The 18,998-nt window shown below is 38.6% G+C and overlaps 1 protein-coding gene across 1 annotated transcript in view; it reads right to left on the reverse strand.

Annotated features, from left to right (window-relative positions):
- The window catches only part of anos1 (anosmin 1), a 59,840-nt gene extending 53,990 nt beyond the window's left edge, over window positions 1-5,850 (reverse strand). The window contains exon 1 of the mRNA XM_032567844.1: window positions 5,577-5,850. Within this exon, the coding sequence (XP_032423735.1) occupies window positions 5,577-5,759 (183 nt within the window). The 5' untranslated portion in view covers window positions 5,760-5,850. The remainder of the gene's footprint in view (window positions 1-5,576) is intronic.
- Between the last annotated feature and the right edge of the window lie 13,148 nt (window positions 5,851-18,998).

The following is an 18,998-nucleotide window of genomic DNA, read 5'->3' on the forward strand; positions in this document are numbered from 1 at the left end:
AGGACCGTCATGCTCCTGGAGCACACACACAGAGAGAGGTTAAGCCAAGTTACATAGACCTCTATTCATCTGCTGTCTTCACTAATGAAAAACTCCACACATGAGAGGAGCGCGGGGCGGTGGTTTGATCTCAATCGTATCAAAAGCTGAAAACAACAGGACATGGAAAAACTACTTTCCAGCTGCTCTTTTTGTGCTTTTTCTCTTCAAGAAACACAAATCCATCAAGCAAGATGCTTAGAGTTTTACAATATTGGAAATGAATGAGTGAATTTAAAATGTGTGAGATTTTTATTGCTTTAAATGTAATAACAAGAGCTCATGGACACACCTTGTTTTTGGCTTCACACGTCCCCACATAAATAATCCACTACAAGGCCGATGCTTTCAGAATACATTATTGCGTGGGGCTCCCAGCTCGCTCTTAATATTTAAAAGTGTCCGAGAGCTAATATTTATGGTTGGGTGTTCCCCGGCTCTGTCTATTGTACTGGGGGTGACAAGTTCCCCAGAAGTGGAGTAAAATGTCAATAAATCTGTGTTTGGAAATGCTATTACATCAATAAATCTCTTGTTGCTATAAATCTGACAAGCAATAGACTACCCATGAGTTTCCCAACTCTGCAGCTTCATGCTTGTTTCCATTTCGCACTAATTCAGATATGTGGCAATTAAAACAAAGCTTCTCATTTTTATCCCAAATCAGACATGTGGCTGCTCACAACATCTGTAACAACATCTAAATTCTCCAGTGTTCACAGAATGATTGAATTAAAACTGATATATAAAAAAACAGAATCCAGCTGCTAAATGTGTTAAAAGGAGCAAATTGTCTTTTGTTCTGAGACCAAAACTAGTAGCAGCTCAGATAGATTACTAGATGCTGAGCAGAGACAGTAAAATATCAGGAAACACGGGAAACGGAGCTCTGTTTTGACATACAACCGAGACGTTTCATTTCCATTAAAATGGAACGCATTGTGTGTCTTGGTTTGCTCGGTGAGTATTAAATGACCCCCCCGAAGGATGTCTGAGTTGAATTAGGAGGTCTGTCGTCTCAATCACCCAAGTGGAGCTCCGAGCTGCCTGCTGGGCCCGTCACTGTAATAAGACCTGAGAGGAAGCAGATCCACCTGTAGGTGTGTGCTGACTGAGCGTGGCCGCTACAGGCAGAACTAAAGTCTAAGCGTAGCCAAGAGATGCACCAGCAAATTGGCTGTAGATTGGAAACAGCCAATTGTCCATTGTTCTACTCACTGTTTGCCTCAGCAAATAGCGTTTAATTTAATTGTCTTTTATAGGGATGTGGCAATTTATCGGTGCCGATTTTCTTAATTTTGGGAGATCAGTGATTGGCCAATACTTAAATGCAAAGCTGATTTTACGTCCTGATCTTATCCACTTCAACAAAGGTCTAAATTTCAAAAACTATCCTCTTCTTCTCTCCCGTGAGAGAGGTTTGACTTATAAACTGGCCCACCAGGTCTATGTCTGCTTATTTGCTGTTAACAATAGTCACCCCACTATTATCAATTCAGCTACTTTCTTGTTGTATTTAGTAATATTTCAGACAAAAAAATTGATATCGGCCAAAATCTGAGTTGGTGGGTCAGGCTTTTTGCGATTGGCCAGAAAACTGTAAATGTTTCACCCCTAGACTTTGTCTTTTAGTTTCAATTAAAAAAATTGGGGAAAAAAGTGCCACAGATATATCCACCGATGCTTAAAAGGTCCACTATTATGCAAAATTCACTTTTTGCATATTTCTGTACTTCTATTTGGATATCTACTGCTTCTAGAAACAGTCCAAGAGCAATAAAAACCACCCAGACATTTTTTGGGAATAAGTAAATATTCTGCTGGTGTCTGCAAAACAACATGTTTCAAAAACCTCTAAATTGTTGGGTCACAATTTTGTTACTTAGCAACCCCAAGCGCAGCCCCTCACCTGGAAACCCAAGTGTATCTCCACTCCACTTCACAAGACTATACTAAGTTTTTTCTGCTGCCTTTGCCGCTGCATAACAGCTGTTGGAAAAGGAAAATGTTTTGTTATGAGAGCATGTGTGCATGCATTTTACCAGAAAACACAGCTGCATGGCTTCATTTTATTTTTGCTTGTGATATTGCCAAAGAAAGTTGTAGTTTGCACAAATCAAGTTTAGGAAGGAATAAATTGAAAACTACCAACATTTCTGGGTCTTATTTGCTGTTAACAATAGTCACCCCACTATTATCAATCAGAGTGTCCTGGGGAAGACCCAGGACACGCTGGAGGGACTATGTCTCTCGGCTGGCCTGGGAACGCCTCGGGATTCCCCCGGAGGAGCTAGAAGAAGTGGCTGGGGAGAGGGAAGTCTGGGCCTCCCTTCTGAAGCTGCTACCCCCGCGACCCGACCTCGGATAAGCGGAAGAAGATGGATGGATGGATGGACTACCAACATTTCACAGCAGAATTTGCCAAAATACTTCGACTGAAGGAGGGTTCTATTCCTAATGTTCATCACAAATCTCTAGATGACGGCTATGGCTCATGTGTTTTGTATTATTGTTCGGCATGAACATGATTTGTCATTTAGCACAAGCTAACATGATTATAGGAGAAAGGTTGTTGTGATGACGTGCTGAAGGCAGAGTGTCAGAAAGAGCAGAAGCTTCTTAAAAACACAGAGGCTCAGTTTCAAGCTGTGAAATGATGAAGTCAATGTTTGATATATATATATATATATATATATATATATATATATATATATATATATAGAGAGAGAGAGAGAGAGAGAGAGAGAGAGAGAGAGAGAGAGAGAGAGAGAGAGAGAGAGAGAGAGAGAGAGAGAGAGAGATATAGATAGATAGATAGATAGATAGATAGATAGATAGATAGATAGATAGATAGATAGATAGATAGATAGATAGATAGATAGATAGATAGATAGATAGATAGATAGATAGATAGATAGATAGATAGATAGATAGATAGATAGATAGATAGATAGATAGATAGATAGGTAGAAATGGACAAAACCAGCTTCCTGCTGGAAGCTGGTTTTGTCAGCTAAGGTCTCTATCACAAAACCAGCTTCCTGCTGGTTTTGTGATAGAGACCTTAGTTTCAATGTTGAATACACTGCATAATTTATACCATTCATTCATCAAACCATGTGCAATAATATCTGATCTGATTTTTAGTTGACTTAAACAAATCAAGCTGCAAGCTGTTGGTGAATTTGTTTGTAGAGGGAAAATAGACATTTTGTATTACAGATCAAGAAAAATTGACCAATTCCAATAGCAGGGCGATATTTTTTGATACATCACTGATTATACGTTGAAATACCAACTTCTATTCATATTGTCTTTTAAGTGTCCTTAAGTGTTATTTGATTTTCAAAAACTTGTTGATTAGTTTGTAGTCTGAAAATAGAGTTCTAAGTTTTGATGCATCCTATAAAGAAAATCTGTTTTTCAGGGTTTCACCTGAAGATTATCAACATGCATTTATTGATTTGGCTATATGACTGATCTTTTGGCACATTTTCTTCTATTTCATGTGTTATACAGTTCTACCATATAGAAATGAATATGGTCAAATTCAGAATCTGATAGACAGACCTCAATAGACAGACCTCAATGAAAGCAGGAAATTGGTATAAGCTAGGAAAAGCCTAATTGGTGCATCTCTAACATAGCCAGATTGCTTATTTAGCGGGAAGGTGACCTCAGCAAGCAGCATCAGTAAAGCAGTGTGTGTCCTACAGAAGCTTTTAAGTTGTGATGCTGGCATTTACTGGCAGAGCCAGGGGGTAGAGGGCAGGAAAGAGGGTGGCCATATGTTTTCACAGCTGACCAGACCCCCCATTCTGACATGAAAGGACTAGTGAGACCACAGTGTAAAATACAATACTCACAGATATGCCTATTCTTGCTTAAACTGCTTTATCACTAAACAGCCTTTCTTTACACAAATGCCTCCCTTTTATTTCCCCCCTTACTGAGGACCGCCTCAGACTCTCAGACTCTGCACTCAATTATGTTGACTATTAGTTGTTCATTAGAGGTGAGGCTCCAACAGTTATTTGACTTCTTAGCTGATGACTAATTTAATTCCCTGACTATGCAACCTTGGGCTGCATTACTCTCCTGGAATCTGGTCAAAACTAATCCCTGCTACCGCTCGCCAAGTTGCACTTTTACAAAGCCCTGTTTTAGGTCTATTTCTGCTGAATGCCTCTTCACTTCTATTTCTATCATAACACAATGTGGAATACAGCTAAGTCACATCTAATCTTTTCATAAATAATGCTATGACTAACTACGGTAAGGAGGTGTCTGGTAGGCATGATACCGGTGTAACAAGATTTTAAAAAGTTCCTGTTTCAAAACCATGAAAAATTGCCATCATATTGTTCCCACAAGTCCTTACAATAATATGTCAGAGGAAGTGACCTGGGTTGCTGCCCCTCCCTAACTTGTTGCTCCACACTGATAGTCAGCTGGCTAAAGGACGGTGCCGATGTTTTCTCCCTTCTTTACTAATAAGACAAATTTGGCTGTTAGGAAATATTTCCAGTCGTAAAAAAAAAAAAAAATAGTCATTACTTGGAAACTAAAGGAGCACCACCCATCACTCTCATTAAGGTAACACTGTTTCTGAGGCAACTTATGAGCTGCTTAAGCAACTATTAAGGTAGTCCGACTAATTATCCAGCTGATAACACTTTGGGACATTTGTGTTACTTTATGAAGAGAGAAATTGTCTATCAGTTAGGGGAAAACTGATGAGTGCATTTCAAACTAACTACAGATTAATCCATCTCCAGCATGTTTCCAAACAATTAGGGATTCATTAATGCACCTTGAGAAAAAGACAAGCCTTGAAAATCCTAATGGGGTGATAGTAAAGGCAGCCAGACACTAAATAGATAAATGGAGAAAAAGGAGCCAAAAAAAAAAAGAAAGGGGGGGAGGGAGGGATCAGTGTCCAGCTCTTTTCTCTAGGGGTCCTGGGAGAGAACAGTGCATTCAGCGGAGGGTGAAAAACAACTTCTGACACCACATACCAAAATTAACCAAAACACCCAGCTAATTTCAATTGGATCCAAGCCAGGTCTGCATCACAGCACAGTGTAAAATTGTGGTGGCTACTAAGCAAGGTGACGACCACATTTGTACTCAAAAGAGATGACCTCTCATTTTCCAGTAATTAGCGAGTAATGAATGGAAACTGGCTGCACTTGGAGCTATTATTCATCTCCAAGTCTCGAAAACACGGCGATGTCTTAATTAGGCTTGTAAAGCGCCCTGATTCTAACAGACAACAGTTATCCATCTCTCTGTTGGCTGGTTGCAATAACTTTGCAAGCAACTCGGTGACACTTTTTTTTGCATTAATTTAAGACTAATTTGCCTGATCAACAATAAATAGAGCACAATTAGTCTCCTCCAGTTTTCCCCTCAATAGAGCTCAGGAGAGAACAGGTTTCATTTATTATGAGAGGCAACGACTCCTACTAACACAGGCAGCCTTGGGCTTTATCTGGGTCTGATCTGGCTTGCAGCGACCACCCCGATCGTCGTACCTGTGAGTGCTTGAAGAACGCGGAGATGCGAGTGATGTGCAGGCTGAGGCACCTCGAGGCGCATCTCGCTCGGTAAACGCTGGCGGTGAAGAAGGAGTCGTCCTGCTTCCTTGCATAGACGCTCGTCAGGGCCGTAATCCACAAACACAGGGTCACACATGCGCTCGGGCTCCCGGTAAACATCGCGGCTGCTGCTGCTGCTGCTGCTAGTGGTGTCTTTTTAATCCCTCCACGAGCTCAGACTACACTGCCGCCCGAGCTCCGCCGGAGAAACTAAAGAAACTTCCAATTATACGCCGGGGAGGAGCTACGGGTCTCGTGTGCGTCGCCATTGGATGATCCCAAGGTGAGTGACGTCCGCGAGGAGCGATGAAGCAGGTAAAGATTGCTTCATAGAGTTCATGGTTGGAAAGGGAGGGATAAAGCAGGTCTCTCCATATCTACTCCACTTGAATAAACTTTTATGATAACTGTATATATTTTTTTCCTCTCAAGCACAGTGAAGCATGATTTACTCTTACGGAGTAATTTTTTTAGGTACACCTGTCCAATAACAAGTCAAGTCACATAGCAATCCAGCCAATCACATGGCAGCAATTTAAAGCATTTTGGCAACAAGACCAATGTGAACATCAAAATAAGAAAGGGACTTTATGTTTTGTTTTGTTTTGTTTTGTTTTGTTTTCAGTTACATTTTGGAGAGTTGTGACCGTTCTTACACTGTGTGCATAATGTTTAGCCAAACCTGAATATTTAACAACATAAAGAGAGCACAATTATTTGGCAACTATTTGTGAGTAATTACAATGGAATTCTATGTTAGAAACCCAACTTTCCAATCATTATAGATTAGTTAAAACAACAATAAAAACAAACATCTCAAAGTCAAACATTCATGAGATTTCAAAATTACCAAATAGTGATCCATTTAACCATTACTGATATGGTCTGTCAGCCTAGTCATCAAGTAATATTGATTTTCTATTTATTGTCAGTCTCTGATTTCAGAAGAAATTGTCTTCTGGAGACTGGCATTCAATTTGGGAGTTATTTTCAAGTCCATCTTCAACCCTAAAAGGTCATACTGGTTCATTTTTGGCAATACCATGACACACTGGTAACCTGGTGTCTGATTTAAATTGGAACGTGTGCAAAATATTAACAATTCCTGATGTTTTAAGAACATTTAGATTTGCTAAATCAAGCCCAATTTAAGCCTTAATATTCTGTCACTTATAACACTAAAAAAGTAGAATCAAATAAATTCATTCTTTTTTACATTTAAACAAAACATAAACTATTGTGTTACTAGTTATTTAGCTTCATCTCTGGGTCTCTGCAGGAGAGAGACAGAAGTGATTGAGATCACAAATGTTTAAAATGCTATGTAAAAAAAATAATAATAAATTACCAACAATAACAAAAGAAAAACAGTCCAAATTTTGGATTTATTTGGTTAAAGTCAACATTTTTAAATATTTTGTCTGCATTCTGTTTACGTTATCTGACGATCTAACCATACATGTAGGAGACACCTGTCTTTTCTAACATTCATGTACGAGTCAGTTTGTAATGTAAACTGTGACAGGTCTTCTTCATCAAACCCACATATTTAGCCTTAGAGACGCTTGCCAACATCCCAGGGAAGCCCCCTTCCCCAGTAGCTTGGAAAAACAATTCTACATGGAAAACCATTAAAAACCATCCTGAGTAAATTCCTCAAGATGGACTCCCAACTTCTGGCATCATTTCCTCGCCTAAGGTATGGAGAAAATATGACATGGAAAAGCTTGAAATCCTCTCTGTTTACGGGAGTTAAGAAGCGGGTGTTTAATTAGAAAGTTTCCTCGAGGGTTTACGAGAGGCCCCCGCTTTTGTCAGCTCCTGGAGTATTTTCCTGAACCCCATTACAGCAGCAGCAGCAGCAACAGCAGCAAGTAATGGAGTTTTATAGGTGTTGCTCTTAAACTGTATGCAGAGAGGGAGGGAACACTGACTCGCACACCATCATTAGATCTGGCTTGAGTCTTGGTCTTGCCTTGGGCTGCTTGCTTATTGAACTTAATGGTTTGACCCATGTCTCTCTGCTGAAACGGGAAATATGGCTTTATTAACACATCCTAAACTGTTTCTAGCAATGATTATGTTATCTGGGAACGTTCCTAAAAACTCCCATCCAACACACAAAGATGAGCGCCATTGGAAAGCAAAAAGGAGAACTGGACTGATCTGCTGTTGCAAAAATATCACCCGACGGCTCTGTAGTGATAAGAATGATGGGCTCTAATTTCCCTGGTGGTCCCAGACATACAATGGAACTTTTGGGTGAGATATCCCTTGTTTCTCTTAAAATATTTAAACACGGATGTCTGTGTACCTTAAAAAACTGTGTAATGGCTTAATTTGTTGCCTTATTACAGCCATGTGTGGTGGTGGTGGTGGTGGTGGGATTTTATGGTGTGCAGTGAAGGAAATACACTGTCTGTGTGCGGTCCTGATGTCTCCTGCAGCCTGTGGGACATGTACGTCTCTGATGCCATGTTTTCATTGACTGGGAAAGGCCTCCCTCCCGATGCTGAACTCAGGGTGTAAGGAGGCAAACCAAAGAGAGTTCATTCAAGATTTCTATAAACTGTTTTAACTTCTACTAATAAACCTAAGATATTATTCCTAAACATAATATTTACATCACTTTGCAAAAGGTATTCTTGAGGGCTGAACTTTATTATGTTTAGCTACATTTCAACCACAAACTTCAGTGTATGTGGAAAGACACATATAACTGTTAAAAATTAATTAATTAGTATTAAGCTCTGGATGTGTCCACCTTCCCATTAACTATGACCAGCTTCACTGCCCCTGCTAAAGAAACGCATTTCACAGCTTGATGCTGCCACAACAGCGTTTCACTGTTCTATCTTTTTAACGTGCAACGCCGGTTTTTAACCACACAATACATTTTGCAGTAAAGACAAACTGTTCAGTTTTGGTTTCATCTGACTTGAGCACTTTGTTCCAGATGTTAGCTGTGTCTCATATCGATTGTTGCAAACTGCAAATGGGACTCATTTTGGTTTTCTTTCAATAATGGCTTTCTTCTTGCTTTTTCTCCCATACTGCTGCCACCAACTATGGATAGTGTGTTTTTCATCCCACAGGCATTAGTCTTTCTCACCTAGATAGAGTCAGTGAAAGAACTACAGCTGCCATTATTACAGAGAGCAGTCCTGGACCAGAGCTCGCTCGTTCTTTGAGTGTCCACTCTGTGTTCTTAAACCTCCAGTCGGTCACGGCAGATGCCCACTCATGCTGAGCCAGGTTCGTTATGCTGTGAGGGAATTTTCCTTTCCACTGTTTCCTTACTTATGCACAGTATAAGTCACAGTTAATGACTCAAAATAAACTGTCCACTGTCACTACATGCTTGCTCAGGAGGAGGGACTGCGGCAAAGTTATAACTCGACACCGGGTTGTTGTTTTATTCAGATAGAAAAACCTTTTTCTAACCAATTAGCATAACAAACCAGACTTCACTGCTATACACAGAGATATAAGTATGGTCAAATTTGAATGTATGTCTTAGAATTTCAATTTATCTACGTATATGGCAGGATTTAATTGATTACATTGGATCTGCCTTAAGATGGCATTTCTTGTTAATTAGCGCTTTGTAAATAAACTGAATTGAAATGAACGGAATTATTTCCATTGTGTTGTTTGTTCACTAATTCTAAAAACATCTGAGGCCTTCACAGAACCGTTGACTTTATACTGAGGTTAAATTACACAGACGCGTACACTAATAACGAGAAGTCAACTAATTAGATGACGTCTCATCTAATTAGCAAATAGATGCAGCCTTATTTGGTGCATGCAATTACAGGCTGCACACCTCAGTTGTTTATCTATATATATAAAAAATTTAATACATGTTTTTGTTTGCATCACTTATGATGGTACTTGGTTGTACCATGTAAAGTTAAAGGGATCTAAATGCTTTTGCAAGGCACTGTACTGGAATTTCTTCTTTTGAGATGCATAAAATCTACTGTTTAAACTCACATTTCTGGTAATCCACCATTACATTCTCCTCTTTAACCAATTATTTTAATGACGAGCCATCTTTCTGTGCTTCCCTTCAGGCTCAGTCTGTCCTTTCTCCTAAAATAACATCAACATTATCAAAGGTGCGGAGCCAGTCGATATCCCGAGGCTCAGAACTACAAAACAGGCTTTGACTGAATATTTTTGGTTCACATCCAATCCAATTACCTCACAATGCAATTCATCTGTTTTCTGCTAAGCTGTTAGTTCAGAAACATGCTGGGCAACAAAGAGACCTTGCTGCTCCTACTTCAGATGTAACTCAGACAGATGACTGAATGTGCTAGTGTGGCGGCCGACTGGATTCACTCCCAGAACTGGGGGAGCTTTCTGACACATGATCTCACGAAAGCATTTCAAAAGATAACCCGCCGGTATCAGATTTCAGCCTGCATACCCTTGACAAAGAGGATGCAAGACGATCAAACACTCATGCATCTTTGATGCTTAAAGGTGTGGGTGGACTCCCACTTTGATGAGGGGAACAGCTAGGATCAGATCAGACCACCGGCTTTTGCTGGGAGCTCTGGAAAAAAACAAAGAAAAATAAGAGATTAGTTCAGATTAAGGTGACATTTGAAGATAAAGCCAAAGTGTTATGATGCTATTAATGTTAGCATACCCTCACATCAAACTGGTCTGCATGTTCTGCCTGAATTTTACTATAAATCATTTTTCTATCTTCTTGAGGCATTTTTTAGATGTTTCAATTCCAGCTTTAAAGGAAACATGAGATAAAATGGGGAAACGCTATTTTTTTATTTAACTCTGTGAGATGAACAAAGAAAACCTCCAGTTTCTTCAAAGCCAAATGGTCATGAGTGTAGTTTTTCTACACTGAAATCATCACTTTTTGCTCAGTGTATAGTGGACCATCATGGAAAATTAAATATTGGAAAAGATCTCACATCATTGCAACAGGGGTTATCAAAACATATAATCTGATTTGAAGAGATAAAAAACACCAACAAAAAATTGCAGTGCAGCAGTTGCTTTAATACTTTTAAATGTATCATAAGACTCAATGCTGATAGTTTTCAGTTCCCTTGAGCTTTTTCACATTTATGTCACATTACAACCAAAAGTTTTTTATAAATTCATTGTGCTTTTATGCAACAGGTCAAAATAAATGATTACTTAGATGAGAAGTGGACAAAAAATTAAAGACAATGTTAATGTTTGCAGAAAATATTCAGTCCCTGAATAATATATCATTGAGAAGTTACCTAATTTCTAAACAGAGATGTGTTTAGTTTAATTTCAATATAAATCCAATAATTTGTGAAGGCCCCTGAGATTTGTTGGAAAATATTAGAGAGCAAACCAGTATCATGAAGACCAGCAGAAAGGTGAAGGTAGGGTGAAGTTTTTAAACAATATCCTAGATCACTCTTCAGTAAGTTATCTGAAAATAAAGTAAGCACAGAACTACCAATACAGGCAGTTTAAAGGTCATGTCAGGCAAGGGGAGCAATAATCAGAAAAGCTGCAACGAGACATATAGTGAGTCTGGAAAAGCTGCAGAAATCTACAGCTCAGGTGGGAGAATCTGTTGGCATGACAACTCTTAGTCACTCACTCCACAAACCTGACCTTTACAAAAACGGGGCCAGAAGAGAGGTGTTTTTCTTTAGAAAGTACAAATTGCAGCCAAGTAAGTCACACAGCAAACACACATCACAAAGAAGTCTGATCAGAAAAGACCAAATGTATTTATTTATTTATTTATCTATTTATTTATCTATTTGCTTTTGAAGACTGGCTCAGCACAACACCCCATGTCTTAAATCAAAGATGGTGGTAGCAGCATCATGGTGTGGGAATGCTTTCTTTAAATAATGATACGGATGTTGCTCATGTTGATGTTAACACAGATTGGACTATAACTCCTGGAAGAAAGCATGGAGCAGAGATTAACCTTTAAAACAGGACAATGTCCCTATGCGTACAGCCAGAGATAAAATTCAATCATTTATATTGTATAAGATAAAGGAGTCATCTTATACAATGGCTCCATCAAAGTGCAGCCCTACTGAGAGTCTATGGAGGGAATAGATTATCGTAGAAGAGATAATATGGCACAGTTTTAGCTATTTTGCAAAGACGAATTGACAAAAATGACAGCCTGTATGTGCACAGCTGACAGACACATTCGCTAAAATCCTCTCAGCTCTAATTGCAATGAAGGTTGATTCTATAATGTGTTGTTCCTAAATTCAAACACACAACACGCTTTTCAAATTCTTATTTGCAACAAATTCTGAAAATGATTAATCAGTTTCCCTCTGCTGTACAAATATGCAACACTTTGTGGCAGTAGCATCAAATAACATAACAGCAAGATACACTTAAACTAGGGGTTGTGACACAGGAAACGGCAAAACTCTTAAACTGTGTGAATACTTTTGGAAGCCACTGTAAGCAAGTTCTTTGTGACATACTCTCAGTACAGCTAAATAGAATTTATTTTGTTAACTAACCATTAACATTTAATGCCAGGACATGGTATTCCAAACATTACATATCCTGTTACTTTTATTTCATTATACCTTGATAGATGTTTGTGTCATGGACATATCATGCAGACAGGACTGGGTTCAGATTGGTTAAACCATCTGACATAAGTTGAATCTGGATGAAAAATTATATGCATTGTTTCTCAGAACTGCATACTTGTTCAATAGTCTGCACTGATTTTCTTTCAGGTGAAGCAATAACATTTATAAGGTGGAAAACATCTCTCTTAAACGTCCTCTTACCTTGGCTGCATAGTCAACCTTTTGTCTATTCAATGATGAGTTCAAAAAGATTTCTTCTGACTTTCTTCTCACTGTGAAAATAGTAGTCTTGTACGTGAGAAAATCTAAGCACAAGCTTGCATCTGACATTTTTTCTTTTCTCTCACCACATTCAAAAACAATGCAGCTTTGAGCAAAGAAAGAGGGTGGATGCTAAAGAGACACACTGTTATTGCACATAAAAACCACCCACTCAAAGTTAAAGAAACTGAAGGTTGACTGGCTGCTGAGTCTCCCTCTGCGACCGTTAGCAGGGTGGGGTGGGTAGGATTGCTGGCGACAAATAAGCCGCTATGCATTATAGTCAGTGTGAAAACTGACAAGAAAAGAAGAGAGGAAGACAGAACCCTGAAGCCGGGGCGATATTTAAAGGGTTTCTAGCACATTGTTCCACTACTTTACCACTAGATGGCAATGTGGCCACAGATAAGTTTCAGGTGTAGCCAGTGTCTCCTCGTCTCTCTCTCCCCCCGTCTCTCTCACACAATATTTTCCAGGAGATGATCCAGACTTAATATCCAGCTATGGGGAATTTATCAGGGCAGATTTTCTTTTCTTGACTGAGGCAAACAGTATTCAGATATAACACATTTTCGAAATCTCTCTTACATTTACTTTGTCAAATGCTTTCACGCAAATGCATGCACACACTTAATGCAGATTAGGGAGGGATTTATCTAAGTTTAACAACCTAATTTGGAAGGGAAATATTAACTGATGGTGGTGCTCTCTGAGCTCATTTTAATTTCCTTATCGTCTCCCGAGGTGACCAACATCTCCATATGAATGACATTTATCAGGAAGAGTGATAAGTGCATCCTTTGTTTTTATAACAATGCCGTCACTCTCAGACAGCATGTAAATATCTCTGCTTCTCATTCTGATCGTATCCAAAGGGGTGAAGACACCAAAGGACAGCGGCCATATTGCCCCATAACCCCTCACAACTGTGAGCCAGGAAGGTAGTAATGCAGTGTGACAAGTCACAAGGTTGTGAAGAGCGTTCCTACTGAATTCGTCATTATCGGGCAATGAAAAAGCATTTGAAGTCTATCCGTTCGCAAGTATTTTCTGTAACTTCAGAATCTTCCATGTGCCTCCTGGCTGCTTTGCCAATAAATGCTGCCCTTGACTAGCCGGTCAGTTTGGTTCAGGGGTGTCCACAGTATGACCCCAGGACCATTTGCAGTCTCTGGACTGATTTTGTGCAATTCAAGAATGTTATAAATTTGTCCCTGCCAGCGAATGATGCAGATGGAGATGTTTTATTTTTATGACGGGTAATATTGAAATCTTACTATGGAACAACACAAAGTATTCATCTTTTAATAACCAATGAGTTTGGCTTTCTATTTGATTTCATAGTTAATAGCATTACATCTATCCAATGACTTTTAATCCAAAGTACATTGATGCACCCACATTTCTTTTTATGCTGTGTTACACATAAATAGAAGGGCCAAATCATATTCTTACTGCTTATATTTAGACAATTTTTTCTCAATATTTTTCAGTCCAGTTCAAAGTAATTTGCAAATTAGATGCCTTTCAGTTTGCAAGCCTCTTCTACGAAGTATTCAACTACTTCATTTAATATTGCATGCTCGGATTATTGTTTAGCAGATACAAAACATTATGTAAATACAGATATGATCCTTTGTGATTTTAGCTCTCAAATAGCATTTTGTTTTGCTCCCATGAGTACTTTTAAATTGACAATTTTGTCCCATGTGACAAAATGTTTGGACGCCTCTGTTGAGAAGTGGAGGTGTGCAGCTGTTTCAGACTCTTTCTGTCTTAACATGACGGACTCAGGTAAGATATTTACAGCTTATAATTTAACCCAGTGTTAAAGTTCTCAGCAACTTTATTCCTGACCTGTCAAATCTGTTCCTTGGTCTTCATAAAGCTATTTGTTCACTAGCGTTCTTCTCATGCAAACTTCTGAGGTTTTTCACAGAATAAATTGAATCCCATGTATCCTTTTCCGTTATCTTCATCGTAATGCACTACATGTAAAATCTGGATGAAATAGACAATATGTTACAACAGGTGTTCTTTAGTAAACTACTGCAGACATTGTGAAAACCTTAATAGAAATTGGTTTCTTCTCTCCTCAATCTCACAAAGTACATGTTTTTTGGAATCATAAAGAAAATGAAAATAGCTGCAGTGTTAAAATTTTGTTTAATCCACATTTCTTACCAAGACACACCTAAAGCTTAGCACACTGTGAACCCAAATCAGCGCCTGTTGTGGACAGAGGTAAGCTGGGGAGTCAAAATATAAACAATAGAACCGTTTTGACACAAAAAAGAGTAAAGCCCATGAGAAACTTCTCCAGTCAAAACTAACACTGCTGAGTTTGTCTCTCTGCAAAAACAAAACTGTAACTCTACTGGAATCACAATTAGCTCTCTGTTTGTCCTGCTTGATAATACGCACACTAGTAAACAGGAAGAGGGCTGGGGGATACCAGAAAATGTGTTACCTCTCCACAGATAAAATTATTTTAGCTGGTCTGATGTGTCTAAAATTTTAGTTATTTACTTAGAAAAAAAAAGGTTAAATCCACAAAAAAAGCTGCCACATGCAAACAACACTGTTGGGAATTGCTATCTATTTATCTTTGATAAAAACATATAATCACAAGAGTGCTATTTTAAGCCACAATATAACGTATTCATATTCCTTAAATCTTTGCACATTTTTCATGTTACAACTTTAGTATATTCAATGGCATTTTTTAGAAAAAGAGCAACATAAATTTGGGTATCACTTAAAATGGCAGGAAAGTGATACTTAGCATGACATTTTTTTTATTAATATTTTTTACATTAGGCCTACTGTATTTCATTTATTGAAATATTTATTAGTCAGTCTACATTTGTCAGTTTGCCAACCCACATACTGTCATTACTGCTTTGTTTATAACTATAGTTGAGCTGCTTTTATGGATGTCACCATTCGTAAAATACCATTGCAGAGCAGTACCTAGTCAAAGTTAGCATCCAAAATGGCTGCTGCACATGTACAATGTAAAAAATGAGACTGATTATAGCTATGCATTAGGACTTCTGATGGCATCTCTTTAAAGCAGCAGCCCTCATCAGTTCTTTAAGATATATGCCTGAACATGTTCCTTTTATGTTTTATGAAAGGAAATAGAGATGAAAGTTCTGGTGTTTTTTTATTAGAAGACTCTGAACCAGGTATGAGGTCTTTCTCACTTCTGAGACAAAATTAACTCAGCATTTGTTGACAGCAGATTCCACCTACACTTACATTGTCTCAGAGAGGTCTCTAAAAACAGGAGTGAACAAGGAAGTGACATTTGAAAATGGTAGAGTCCATTATTTACCCAAATGACTTTGATGCCTTAAATAAAAGCAGCATAATCTCCCATCACAAATAAACAGTCTGGCAAATACAGTCCATCTCTGTGTAATTTAATTTCAATATTTCCTGTGAATTCTTTGTTATGGAACAATAGTGAACAAAATAAAGACCAAGAAATATAGCAGACAGGCCAGAGACAAAGTTGTAGAAAGGTTTAGCACAGGGTTATGTTAAACAACAACAACAACCCAGGCTTTGGACATCTCACAATACTGAAGTATTGAATCATACTGTATATTCTACAAACAAATGGATGACACACTTTAACATTTTTCATTTGTGCAAAATTTAGATTTTCCATCCGCTTCTACTTTTTAATTTTGTTATCACATAAAATCTCAACAAAATACTATCATGCTTATAAATGTCATGTGAAAATGTTCACAAAGCACTAATTTTGCCAAGTACATGCAGTGATATACTCCTCATCCAAAAAGACAAAAAAAATTGGTAACAATAAGGACAAAAAATATTGCTACACTACTGGTATTGTGCAATATTTACTACGTAATATACAGTTTAGTTAACTTCCACCATATCGAAAGGAAGACTTTGGACCAAAGTAAGATTGGCCTCCATCTTAAAAGTCTAGATTTAGATGTCACTGTAAGAAAGGATTGTAAAGTAATTCTGTCTGCTATTACGCAGGAGGGAGTCGGGGGGGGGGGGGGGCAGGAATGGCAAGTCTTTTGGCTGCTCAGGTCACCAACCCTTGACCTTTGTCCCCAACCCTTCAATCTCTGACATCTGTCCTGCTTTCCCGCCTTCCCTGCCCCGCCTTGTTCCGTAACAGGAATTCAGAAGTGTCAAAGGGTAGAAATGTGGCTTCCTGATGCACCGCAGATATTATACAAAGATCAAACACTGTTGTTTAAATGATGGCTGCTCAGTGTGATAAATACGCCATGTACATATACACCATACATTATGAGAGATCAAGGCATTTGCAGCTGAAAATAGACCTCTTTGTTTGTGTAGTCTGCTTTGTCTGAAAAATAGGTCTTTAGGCTATGACATAACAGTGCGCCACAGAAAGCCTTCTGCTTTTCTAACTGCTTTAGATGGCTGCAGAGGGGGAGGGGAGGGAGATAGTGGGGGAGGTGTTACATAGTGTACTCACACACACAAAAGGCTTACTTATTTTCATCTGATGCCACAAGCTTTATTTACACACACAAAATCTCACCAAAGCTTCTTCTTCTTTTTCCTCTGGTCTCTAAACTGCTGGTTTACAGCAAAAAAAAAATGTAAAACCTCACACCAGACACTCCACTGTATATTCCCCCAATGCAGAGTGATCTATCCCTGTGGTAAATGACACAACAAGAGGCGTGTGACTGCCAGCGACCCTCCCCCACCCCTACATATTACCAATGCTTCTCAGTGCTGTCTAGAAAGGCCATGTGACCCTCATCAGCTTCCCCAGTTGGGGGAGGGGAGGCAGACTGAACCTGTTCTTTGTTAGGGAGGTCAGTCCCGGCAGTGTGGCAGGAAGCTATTCTACCACACTGCATGTAATAGAAGGACAAGGAGACAAGAATGTTTGGGCACTTAAATATAATTCTAATATGTTGGGATTATTGATAGGATTAGACAGCAGAACGTTAAGTGCGTTTGCAGATGTGGTTCCAGTTGCACCAGACAGTGAGCTCAGACGTTTTTCAGTAAAGTGTGACAAGACTGGTATGCAGGTATGTTGGTATGTGGCTAGTGTGAAAGTGAGAACCTTTTAAAGTCCCAGAGAAAGGTTGCTTTCTAGAAAATATATAGATATATATATGTATGGTAGGATGAAAAAGAAAAACTGCCCCAAGTGGAAAAATTCCCTGATCTTACTGAGGCGTGAAGACAACTTGAAGTAGCAGGAACAGGTAGTAGCTGCAAACAGTTTGTGGTTGACTGAAAAATTGTGAATCCAAGACAGAAGAGATGATTGCACACATCCCATCGTAGGCTTCAGAGAATCCATCTGACAGGAAACACTGGCTAACTGACATCTACATGTCACACTCTGTTTGTTTTCATTGTTTCCTCTGCAACTGTCTTGGGAGAAAGCTATCAAGACAAAATTATCAAACATTTGCTAATCCTGAGCACAGAGGAATCATCTAGAGATATGATGATGTTCTATAGGCAATGTTTTTTTTAAAGAGAATATCCAGTAGTGCATTTTTACGTACCTACTTTTGCTCAGAATAACAGCAAAATGTATAATAAGCTGACAAACTATATCTGATATCAGTTCTGTTGATCTTAGAGGAAGTTCTAGCAAGCATAATACATGTCATTCTGTTGCTCGAGAATACCAAGTAAAGCGTGAAATGTGCACTAAAGCTTCAGCTGAAATCTAGAAAGTCAAGAATCCCACATTTTTGGGGGAATAAAAACACTAAAACTGACAGATGACAAAGTGCATATATTTAAGATCTATGCTACGTTCATACCACTTGTGAATCTTTGCATGGCTTGTGCATCATGTGCACATATCTCGTGCTATTTTTGTCAGATCTGACTGAGAGTTAAGGCCACAATAACACAGCAGTATGCTGTAACACAACTTCTTGATTTCCATGGTGTGACGTTGCAATCTTATAAACTCTCTAAGGTGTCCGACCTGTGTTGTTGTGTATCAGATATCTTGCAGTATGTAATCTCTTCTAGCCATTTTTCACAGCTCTGACGTAAATGACAAATTTAACTTCTACTGTCTGCTTAATATCTGTTGAGCATCAGAATACAGTTAGGCAGTTAAATACAAATCAATTTTTTTTGTCTTTTTATTCCTGCTTTTATCTGACTGAATCTAATTTGTAAAGTCTATCAGTTTATGCAATAGACTTTACTAATGGATATGACAAGTCAAACACACCATTTTACTCTACTTTTACTTACATTCTGTTTATTTGTGAATCTCTACTCTGTCATTACAGATTGAGTTAAAAATCCTTATGTCAGACTTTTATTAGTATCATGATGACTGCAACTCTATGCAATGCACTGGCTGCATTGTGATTGCCGATAGTGAAAAAGAACAGGAGAAACAATGAGCTTACAATGGAATGACACTGGAATGACACATGTGCAGGTATTATACATTAGTTCATGTTTACTATCATCTGTT

The sequence above is a fragment of the Xiphophorus hellerii genome, chromosome 7 (genome assembly GCF_003331165.1).
Source record: "Xiphophorus hellerii strain 12219 chromosome 7, Xiphophorus_hellerii-4.1, whole genome shotgun sequence".
NCBI lineage: Eukaryota > Metazoa > Chordata > Actinopteri > Cyprinodontiformes > Poeciliidae > Xiphophorus > Xiphophorus hellerii.